The 10247-nt window shown below is 46.7% G+C and overlaps 1 protein-coding gene across 1 annotated transcript in view; it reads left to right on the top strand.

Annotated features, from left to right (window-relative positions):
- The first annotated feature begins 720 nt into the window (after positions 1 to 720).
- TMPRSS5 (transmembrane serine protease 5) overlaps positions 721 to 10247 on the top strand; it is a 13816-nt gene continuing 4289 nt past the window's right edge. The window contains exons 1-11 of the mRNA XM_081172640.1: positions 721 to 848; positions 2759 to 2831; positions 3889 to 3996; positions 4151 to 4294; positions 5305 to 5440; positions 6407 to 6520; positions 7242 to 7285; positions 7873 to 8029; positions 8852 to 9015; positions 9760 to 9858; positions 9956 to 10104. Of these exons, the coding sequence (XP_081028766.1) occupies positions 846 to 848; positions 2759 to 2831; positions 3889 to 3996; positions 4151 to 4294; positions 5305 to 5440; positions 6407 to 6520; positions 7242 to 7285; positions 7873 to 8029; positions 8852 to 9015; positions 9760 to 9858; positions 9956 to 10104 (1191 nt within the window). The 5' untranslated portion in view covers positions 721 to 845. The remainder of the gene's footprint in view (positions 849 to 2758; positions 2832 to 3888; positions 3997 to 4150; positions 4295 to 5304; positions 5441 to 6406; positions 6521 to 7241; positions 7286 to 7872; positions 8030 to 8851; positions 9016 to 9759; positions 9859 to 9955; positions 10105 to 10247) is intronic.

The raw sequence follows: 10247 nt of genomic DNA, 5'->3' as shown, positions 1-10247 counted from the left end.
ACACTCCAAACAGAGCATGTTCGGCTTCCGAATAAAGTTCGCAAACCAGAACACTTACTTCCAGGTTTGCAGTGTTTGGGTTCCAAGCTGTTTGATTACCAAGGCATTTCAGAACCAAGGTACCACTGTAGAATAAGCAACCTTCAGTGGGGTTCACCACCAGACACCATGAAAAGCAAGTTATTCTGGATCACTGTCATAGTCTTTCACTTAAAAACTGGTACCTCTTTTTCTCTCCATCAAATGTCGGTGACTATACGTCACACAAAGGAGCCATGTGTTGGAGGGACAGCTGTGGAGCTTTGGCGATGACGACATGGCTTGTGACCTTTAGAGAGATTGGAATAGGAGTTCATTTCCTTCAATAATTACAGTGATTTCTCACTTCCCCCAAAACGTTTTGACCCCAGCCAGAGAGAGCCCTTGTCCTGTGCTCCTGCTTTCGACACCGTTTCATCAACTGCAAACATCGCTCAGCCTTCTTGCTCTGAGCAAGCACCCGGGAAGGTTGTCCTGCACCATTCAGGTTGGGGCATCTTTCCCGGTTTGGGAGAGAGAGGAGGGGTTGCTAAGCAACCACATGCTTGTCTCTCTTTCCAGGTGTCCCATCAGCTGGTTGGGGAAATCAACCAACCAGCCACCTGACCTCCTGGCTAAAACAATGGCTCTATTCACTGTTGGGGTAGGAGGTGTGTGGATTGTGCATGCACAAGGAGAGGAATCTGAGCCAGTGGCCTATTTAATGATGGGTCACCAGCTTGGCCCTATTCAGCCCTCGTCTCCTGCACCTTGAAGGGATGAACTGAAGCTCCAGACATCATTTTGACCTACTGGCATTCCCTGCAATGGTAAGATAAAAAGGTAAAGGGACCCCTGACCATTTGGTCCAGTCATGACGGACTCTGGGGTTGCGGCGCTCATCTCGCTTTATTGGCCAAGGGAGCCGGCGTACAGCTTCTGGGTCATGTAGCCAGCAGGACTAAGCCGCTTCTGGCGAACCAGAGCAGCACACGGAAACGCCGTTTACCTTCCTGCCGGAGTGGTACCTGTTTATCTACTTGCACTTTGACCATGCTTTCAAACTGCTAGGTGGGCAGGAGGTGGGACCAAGCAACAGGAGTTCACCCCGTTGCGGGGATTCGAAGCGCTGACCTTCTGATCAGCAAGTCCTAGGCTCTGTGGTTTAACCCACAGCGCCACCCGCGTCCCATTTAATGGTAAGATGCCCCTGTTAAATTCTTCTCCGATGGCTACATGAGCTGCAGAATATCTCAAGCATCTCAAGCGTGACTCTGGCATCCTACAGTTGTGGAGATAAGAGAGCAAGGGGCAATCTGGAAATAAAATGACTGATGATGTATCTATCACTCATCCTCCAACATTCCCTGCCAATTCAAAGTCAGAAACATTGGTAAATCACTGCCTATTTTTTGTCTTTTGCAGGGGTGGTTTCTTCCAACATTCTTGGTGTGTGTCACTAGATTTGTCATGAAATATAATTAGATTTTTTTTACCAAATTTGATTCAGATTCCATTGTGGTCCAAGCCACACACACCCTTCAGGTAATGCCCCTTCTGCAGTGTACTAACAGGCTAGTCTCTATGCAAAAGAACAAATGGAAACAAAATTTCTGACATCAGAAATAGCGGTATTCAGAAACCAGAAGTGGGGTCATTTCAATCTCTCCAGACACTTCTGACTTAAGAGTTTCCTTTCTCAAACAGAGGGATTTCAGAGGGAGACTCCAGGATGAAACTATCTGGTTAGAACCAATCAAGAAGTCTGAAGCTATAAGCTTAGCCTTGAATTGAGACTATGGTTTCCTGTTCCCACTGCTGGGGGTAAATTTACACAGCAAAACCTGAATGATGGGGTAATCACCAGTTTTTGTTGCTGTGAATTGGCTGCTTTGCTTATCTACAATTGCTGTACTTTTTGAACTTTCATTCCCATACAGCCCCATTTTTCTCTCTCTCTCTCTTTCTAGCTAGGGGTGTGGGTTGTGTGTGTATTAACAGTGACTAACAAAGCAAAAATACTACCATATTGCATTTGCTGAAGCTAAGTGATGGCAGGTATTACTATGTCCCAAAGTGGGGCCATATGGTCTCAAGATTAAAAGTCTGTAAATCCAGACATTTTATCTTGTTTCCAGTGTTCCTGGAACAAGGTAGTTTCTCTCTTGCAGTACCTGATAAATCAGAGGGGCTGTGATTTTCCAGACCCAAGTGCTTTGCAAGTGGTTGTTCTGATAGATTTATTTTTGTCAAGTTTGCAGTGGATTTACAGTATGATTCCTAAAACATGTGCGTAGGTCAGTTGATGTTCTTACACACAAACTAACTGTGGCATCCTGGGCTCTCACACTCAGTATGATAAATGACACTGGAGACCTGCAGGGAATGTTTTGTTTCATTTAGTAAGTCCTGACAGTCCTTGTGTTCTTGAAGGGAGCTGTCTCCATAAGATAAATACTGATAAAAGTCCAGTGGTTGGTTTTGTCAGGATGTGATCCAGAATGACTGATGGGTGGCTTACATACAACTCTCGCTTTCATAAACTTGGAGGCTGGCAGAAAGGTATTTAACAGTATATAACGCGTTTGAAATGGACTTTAGACTTTGAAAGCTTATGCTGTAAGACCATTCTAGCCTTTAAGTTGCAACAAAATCGCTGTCTCCGCCCACCCTCCCAAATGGTGTTGGCCTTCAGCCGTCTCCCTCTGTGAATAAATGTCATGTGTGGTTTAACCCTCAGATTCAAAGCCACAATCCTGGTCCCTCCTCAGAGGCAAAGGGGGAAGAGAGATCACGGGCATCGAAAGGGAATGGTGAGCTGTTTGATGGGATTGGACCTGGCAGTTATAAAAGCTGGGTGGGCAGTAGACAGGGCCAGCCCAAGACATTTTGGCACCCCAAAATTTCATCCCCCTCCTCACCAGGGGAGAAGAGGTGAGGGACGATTTACATCAGGAACAAGTGGGGAAGGAAGACTGACATTGGGATCTGCTGCCTTGATGAATCCTGGTCACCTTACCTTGCCTCATGAATGGGCTGACCCTGAATACAGGTTTATACAGTGGCACCTCAGTTTAAGAACCGTCTGGTTTAAGAACTATTTGGTTTACAAACTCCTCAAAACCAGAAATAGTGTCCTGGTTTGAGAACTTTACCTTGGTCTAAGAACAGAATCCGAATGGTGGAAGGGCACCAGCAGTGGGAGGTCTCATTGGGGAAAGCGCACCTTGGTTTAAGAATGGTTTTGGTTTAAGAACAGACTTCCGGTTCGCTGCAGGGGCAATGGTGGCGCGCTCCGTGTCGTCCGCTTTAAAGGACAGCACAGTTCTGGCAGCTAGAGCTTTGGGGGTGAGCACCAGGGCTATGCACCCCCCCCCAAAAAAAAAAAAACCCACGGAGGAGTGGGGATCCTAGGGGAGGCCTCATTGGGGAAAGCGCACCTCAGTTTAAGAACAGTTTTGGTTTAAGAACGGACTTCCCCAACGGGTTAAGTTCATAAACCAAGGTACCACTGTATTGGGATCTGCTGCCCCTGTGGATCCTGTCACCTGAGGTGGTCATCTTCCTCCTCCTCCTCCTCCTGCTTTCCACCTCCTGCCATCAAAATTTTCTCAAGATGAAACCCAGAGCACTAACAGGATTATAGGAACAAGGAGGAAGCTTCCTTAGACCAAGGCAGATTCTTGGTCTGTCTAGCTCAGTACCGGCATCAACTCTCTGAGGTTTCAGGGAGTGGACATCCTCAGGCCTACCTGGTAATGCTACTGGGGACCTTCTGCATGCAAAAAGTTCTGCCACTGAGCTACAGCCCTTCTCTGATATTTCAGTTTCCCACCCCATAATCTAATTTCTCTCTCCTTTTGTATCAAGTGCCTTCAAAAACATTTCTTGTGAACTCCTGCACAGTCCAGAGGTGCCTCTTGTTCCTGGGATCCTTTGGCTTGCTGATTGGAACAACCATTGGGGTTTGGTTTCTGGGTAAGTACAGGCCGGCTAGGAGGTTGTGCATAGCCAGGCTTAAGTGGGCACATGGAGAGAAGTTGCTTCTTCGATAGCCCAGCTCTGGTGGTTGCTATGTGGGGCACAGTATCTAGGCTGCTGTTCCACCCTCCTTCTGCCATTGTCCTCTTAGTGAAACAACTGCAGAAGCCCCTTCCCCTTCAGGGGTTGCTCCCACTCCAGGACCCAGAGGCTGCTCTAACAAGGTGCAGGGAAACGATGGAAGAAGGGGAGAAGGACCAAGACACCCTCGCTGGAGATGCCGGGAGCAAAAAAGGTTTGGAATCTCCAGTGTAGCACTAAGTTAAAGGTACTAAAGAGGTGTACTCGTTTTGCCTGTGAAATGGGTGTTGTTGTACAAAAGAACGCATAACCTTGTTGTTGGTAGCTTTGTTGTGCAATGGGTTGCACAAGTTTCTGTTATTGCAGCTAGGGTTGCCGGACCTCCGGGGCGGCAGGGGGGGCCCTTGAATCTCCAGGTGGGCAAGAGTGCTTTTGATTGATTGATACTACAATTATGCATGCTGTTCCCAAGCTTCAGTTACCAGGAACCAGCTGCAAAATTGCATAGACTCTCCACTGTGAGCTGCTCATCCCTGTCCCCATGAACCTCTATCTCCAGGGCTCAGTGGATGGAAGATGTGCAGAGGAAGAATCATCAGGGTCCGCCTCTGTGACACCACCAGGGTCTCAGGTTTGGTCCCTGAAATCTCAGGGTCTGGGATGTTTCTGATCTGGCAACCCTAACTGCAACTGCTGCATTAGATTCCTCTGTTGCACAACATTAAAACTCACCTGTCTGCTACTGCAAAAGCCCTAGCGCTAGCAGACAGAGAATGTGGGATACAGCTGATATATATTACAGTGACTAACACAACATTTTTTAAATGAATTCTTTTTAAAAATGGCAAACTCTAACAAACCGAAGACTGGAAAAATGAGAAAGTGAGGGAACTCAAAACTGACAGGTTCATCCATATATGCTTAGAAGAAAGGTGGGGTGTGTTTTTGGGGTGCTGGCTGTATGGATAACGGATCTTTTGAGGAGCACAACTCATCTGTGCAACTCATCTAGCTATTGCCAACAACCAAGTAAAAGCTGAAAGAAGTAGACACAGCTGCAAACTCCTTACACCACTATGATGCCACTATGTATCTCCCCCTCCCCTTAAAAAACAATGCCTTCTGAAGGCCTGATTACTCCAAAATGATAGATAATACAGAATTCCTTCCCAGCAGGAGCAGATCAAGCCCACAGGATGAGGTTTTTAATCCACCCCGTTTTAGTATTTTTCAGAATAAACAGAAGCAACTTCTTATTGGAAGTGCAGGCTGAGGGTCAATCCAACTGGTTTCTGGTATGCCATGAAAACTGGGATGTCTCCCTGGGGATGCAAATCTGCAGGTGGTTGGGTCACGCCCGGTAAGTGCAGCAAGATGAGGTGTCAAATCTTCCCAATCCCACACGCTTTGTTGTCTTGTCTGTGAAAGGCAGTTGCATAAATCAGTCCATCAGCTCACAGGATATGGAACCTGTCCTGGATATCTACAGAACCCCTCCAGAGGTTTCATTATTTTGCATCACTGAAATTGTAGTCTTCCAGGTCTGGTTGTAGCACACTCTTACAAGCACACAAACACACACACACTTTGCTAGTTTTCTGAGTGAAATTTTTATTTTCGGTACCACGTCTGCCTCTCAAACTTTCCACTCAGAGACCCATACCACTTATCATTCATTCAAATGTATTTAAATCATTCCCATACCATTTCACATTTCCAAAGGAATCTGCACGTGGTTTACAACCTGTCTTTAAATGAAAAAATGTTGAACTGAATAACACAGTGCAAACTAGAATCTGATACAAATCACTTTCTCTTATCAGATCTTGCTGCTATCCAGGCTTCAGCCAGTCACAGATCAACATCTGCCAGGCTTTTAAAAAGGCAGATATAGATAGATAGATATGCAACTTTCAGATTTGATTATTAATATGTATTTTTAAAAATACTAACTTTGATTATTTTGAACATTTTTAAAAATTGATGTGGTCTTTATCATTTTATTTGCAAACTCACATGAAAATTCATGTTGAAGCGTGGTGTAGGCATCCCAACTAACTCCAGTTAAAATGAGCAGCCAATAGGCAGCCAATGTTCGGCCTTCCAGATGTGTTCTGGACTACAAGTCCCATCATCACTTGCCATTGGCCAGGCTGGCTGGGGCTGATGGGAGCTGCAGTCTGTCCTCATCTGGAGGGCATCCCTGGAGTACCGGTAGTCCATACCAATGCAGTGGCTCCATAGATTCATGAACACACACACACACAAACACACACACTGGTGTAATTGTTTCCACAGTGATAACTCTTGTCTGTCACTCCTGCAGGCTCACCCACCACAAAGGGGTAAACCTAACAGATGTGAAGCTAAACACCACCCAAGAGTTTGCTCAGATTTTGCCCAACTGGAAACGAAACATCAAGGATAAGTGGCAAATGAGGTGGGTCCCCTGCTTAAGCTGAACTCCCATTTTCTTTTCTTTTCTTTTCTTTTGTTTAATGTCAAAACATGATTTCAGACTTTTTGGGTGGCATCCAGTACACACACACACACACACACACACACACATATATATATATATATATATATATATATATATTTCTTCAAAAGTAAAAATCATCATAACAGAAACAATAGTAAAAAACGCACACAATTGTATGCCAAAACAATTTCAAATCCAAAAATAGGGATTCTCTGAATCCCGTGACTCCCCTCCCCTGGGTACTGTACATTTTAATTCACACACCCGTGCAACCACTTGTTAAATATTTTTGCTGCAGTAATATCTCCTGAGCAGGATGAATAAAATATTGGGGGGGGGGGCAGATAAGCCCCTCCCTGCATAACCGATCACAAAACATGGTGCACACACACCATTTGAATGGCACTGTCCATCAACTTGGGGGAGGGAGGCCCCCCACAAATATTTTATTGGGGGGGGGCAAAGGGACCTTGGCCCCTATGCTCCTGAGGCAGGCAGATGCCAGCCTATTATTGGCTCTTTGTAATTGCTTTAGGATATATTTGTCTGGAAAATGCCACAGAAATTTGATCAGTCAAGAGGATTCTATCAGCTTACCAATTTCCTCAGACTGTTGTGTCCAGAAATTATTGTGGCTGTGCATAACGGGTCTGTTTAACCACCGATTTGTTTTATTCAGGAGTAGATGCCCTTCGGGTCGGATTGTGGCCCTCAAATGTTCTGGTAAGTAACCCAAACTCACCTTATGGTACTTCAGAAACCATCATACATCGGCGCCCTGATTTGCCCTGAAAAAAGCACCTTTCCACCAATAGCCAAATCCGATGTTGTTCACATCCAGCCATCTTTCATAAACAGACAAACAAACATCTAAGGCAGGCATAGGCAACTTCTGGCCCTCCAGATGTTTTGGCCTACAACTCCCATGATCCCTAGCTAACAGGACCAGTGGTCAGGGATGATGGGAATTGTAGTCCAAAACATCTGGAGGGCCAAAGGTTGCTTATGCCTGATCTAAGGCAATGCAGACTCTGGGTGCAAAATGAAATGTGTGCAGCCATTTGCACGTTGAGAGCCTTTATCTGATTTAAATGCACATGCTTTATTTCCATCCTTTGCTGTGACTGAGGTCCAATCTGCACAAAACTGAGGTGTGCCTCAGGAACCTTCGCATTCTTAAAGGATGCTGGGCTGTGGCCCTTCACCCTAGGAACACCTCAACACTTCTTCCAAGCAAAGGTTGTTTATCTCCCAGATTCCTTGAGAGCTAATCTGAGGAGTAAGCCCCCCACCTTTCATCTTCCCCACAGAGTGTGGCTCCAAGGCTCCACAGACAATGGAGAGAAAGGACCCATCTCCAGGGCACTGGCCGTGGCAGGTCACCCTTTATCACGAGGCCAACCATTTCTGTGCAGGCTCTATGGTGTCGGAGGAGTGGATCGTCACAGCTGCTCACTGCATGCACAAGTAAGCATGGGAGAATCTGACTCCAACAGCAAGAAAGGAGGTGCAGATCTGGCCAAAGGTTTTTCATAGAATCATAGAATTGTAATGAACTCTTCAGGCAAGGTCTTAGTAAATAGGAGGCAGGGTATGCAAACAAGTTTTCTCTCCTCTCCCCACTGTTTCCAAACATGTTGGGTTTTTCCATGCAAAATGAGACAGGACTACTGCAATGCGCTCTACGTGGGGCTACCTTTGAAGGTGACCTGGAAACTACAACTAATCCAGAATATGGCAGCTAGACTGGTAATCTGAGACCATATAACACTGGTCCTGAAAGACCTACATTGGCTCCCAGTACATTTCCGAGCACCTTTAAAGCCCTAAAATGGCCTCGGCCCAATATATCTGAAGGAGCATCTCCACCCCCATCGTTCAACCCAGACACTGAGGTCCAGCTCCAAGGGCTTCCTGGCGGTTCCCTCACTACAAGGTTACATGGAACCAGGCAGAGGGCCTTCTCAGTAGTGGCACCCACCCTGTGGAATGCCCTCCCATCAGACGTCAAGGAAATAAACAACTGACTTTTAGAAGACAGCTGAAGGCAGCCCTGTTTAGGGAAGTTTTTTATATTTGATGTTTTATCACATTTTTAACATAGCCAGATAGGTGGGGTATAAATAAATTGTTGTTGCTGTTGTTGTTGTTGTTGTTGTTGTCGTCATTATTTGGTCTTGAAACCCTTCTGAATATCTGGCACATTCATCCTCTGGAGCTGGAAGCGAAAAAGCCCAGTGAGGCAGAACTGGAAGACCAAGCATGCTCAGGGTTTTTGTTTCATTCCAGGCTTTCCGGCTGGGTGGCCTTTGCTGGGCTTGAAGACCACACCAGTGTCAAAGGGCAGGTGGAAGCAGCAGTGGAGAAGGCGGTTCCCCACCCCAACTACAGCAGCAGGAGCCCAGACTATGACATCGCAATGCTGAAGCTGAAGGAGTCTCTGCGCTTCTCAGGTGAGCCGTGCCAGCAGCCGGCGATGTTGGGCCATTTGCCCATAACAAAGGATCCAGATTTGCAAAGGGAGCTTCATACATGTAAGTGTCCATTTATAAATAATTGCTATAATTCAAATGGAAATGCAATTAATTGCACCATGGTGTGCTTCCTCAGTCTGTTGTCCAGGTTTTGCTAACTGTTGATGGGCAACTTCGTATCGTGCTTAAACCAGACTTTTAAAGAAAGGAATGGCCACTGCAAAGCAGACACACAGCCACCTTCCATCCCACTTTGAGAAGGACTCTCACGTCATAAACTTTGGTCTTGGCACAAAGGCTAAAGGTGGGAACTGGAACTCTTACACCAGGGCTCGGCAAGGCTTACGGGGCATGGGCCAGATCACTCCCGCGGAGATCCTCTGTGGGCTGGACCGGTGCAGCGAGATGCTGGAAATCGTATCTGTGCACATCCAGTGCCAGAAATCGCTTCTGCGCATGCCCAGATGCCAAAAATTGTGCCTGCGCAAAAGCGATTTCCGGCATCTGGGCATGTGCAGAAGCAATTTCTGGAGCTGCGGAAGAGAGTCCTCACACCGCACTGCGCCGGCTCAGCGCAGCACGCAGGGACTCACCGAGCAAGCAGCTCAGTTTGGGGGCAGCTCGTGGGCCAGTTAAAAGGCCTCCATGGGCCGCAGGTTGGGTTGGGGACCCCTGTCCTACACCATCAGTTCAATGGCTATAAGATATATCCTTCCTTCCAAGATACTGTTGGAGCTGTGTGTTTGCCCCAGTACCATCAAGACATCCCTAGCGGAAGCACATGCTGGATTTCGGCTCAGGACACCACAAGATTAGAAAATGGTAAGTGACAAACCTAGGGAGATTTTATTTAAAAAATGTTTATGTATATAGAGACACCATTGTTGCAAGGAACAGGATGTTGCTGCTTGTTTTGCAGCCACAGGTGACCCTGCTGAGACACTGACGGAAGTGCCAGTGACCCTGATCAGCACCCAGAAGTGCAACAGCTCATGTAGGATGGCAGGGGAGCTCAGCCCTAGAATGCTCTGTGCCCATTACTTGGATGGAAACACTGAGGCCTGCAAGGTAATAGCTGGGAAGTGTGTGGCTTTGCAGTTGCAGTGGGATAGGGGACACGTGGGGTCAGAAATACCGGGGTGAGAGCAAATGCGGACTTCGGTCTTGCAAATTTAAGCGGCACACTGTGCGAGACCAAAATTTGGCACTCC

Source organism: Podarcis bocagei (assembly GCF_964188305.1).
Source record: "Podarcis bocagei genome assembly, chromosome: 15".
NCBI lineage: Eukaryota > Metazoa > Chordata > Lepidosauria > Squamata > Lacertidae > Podarcis > Podarcis bocagei.
Note: the sequence above shows the minus strand (reverse complement) of the source record. Positions and strands in the feature narration are given on the sequence as shown.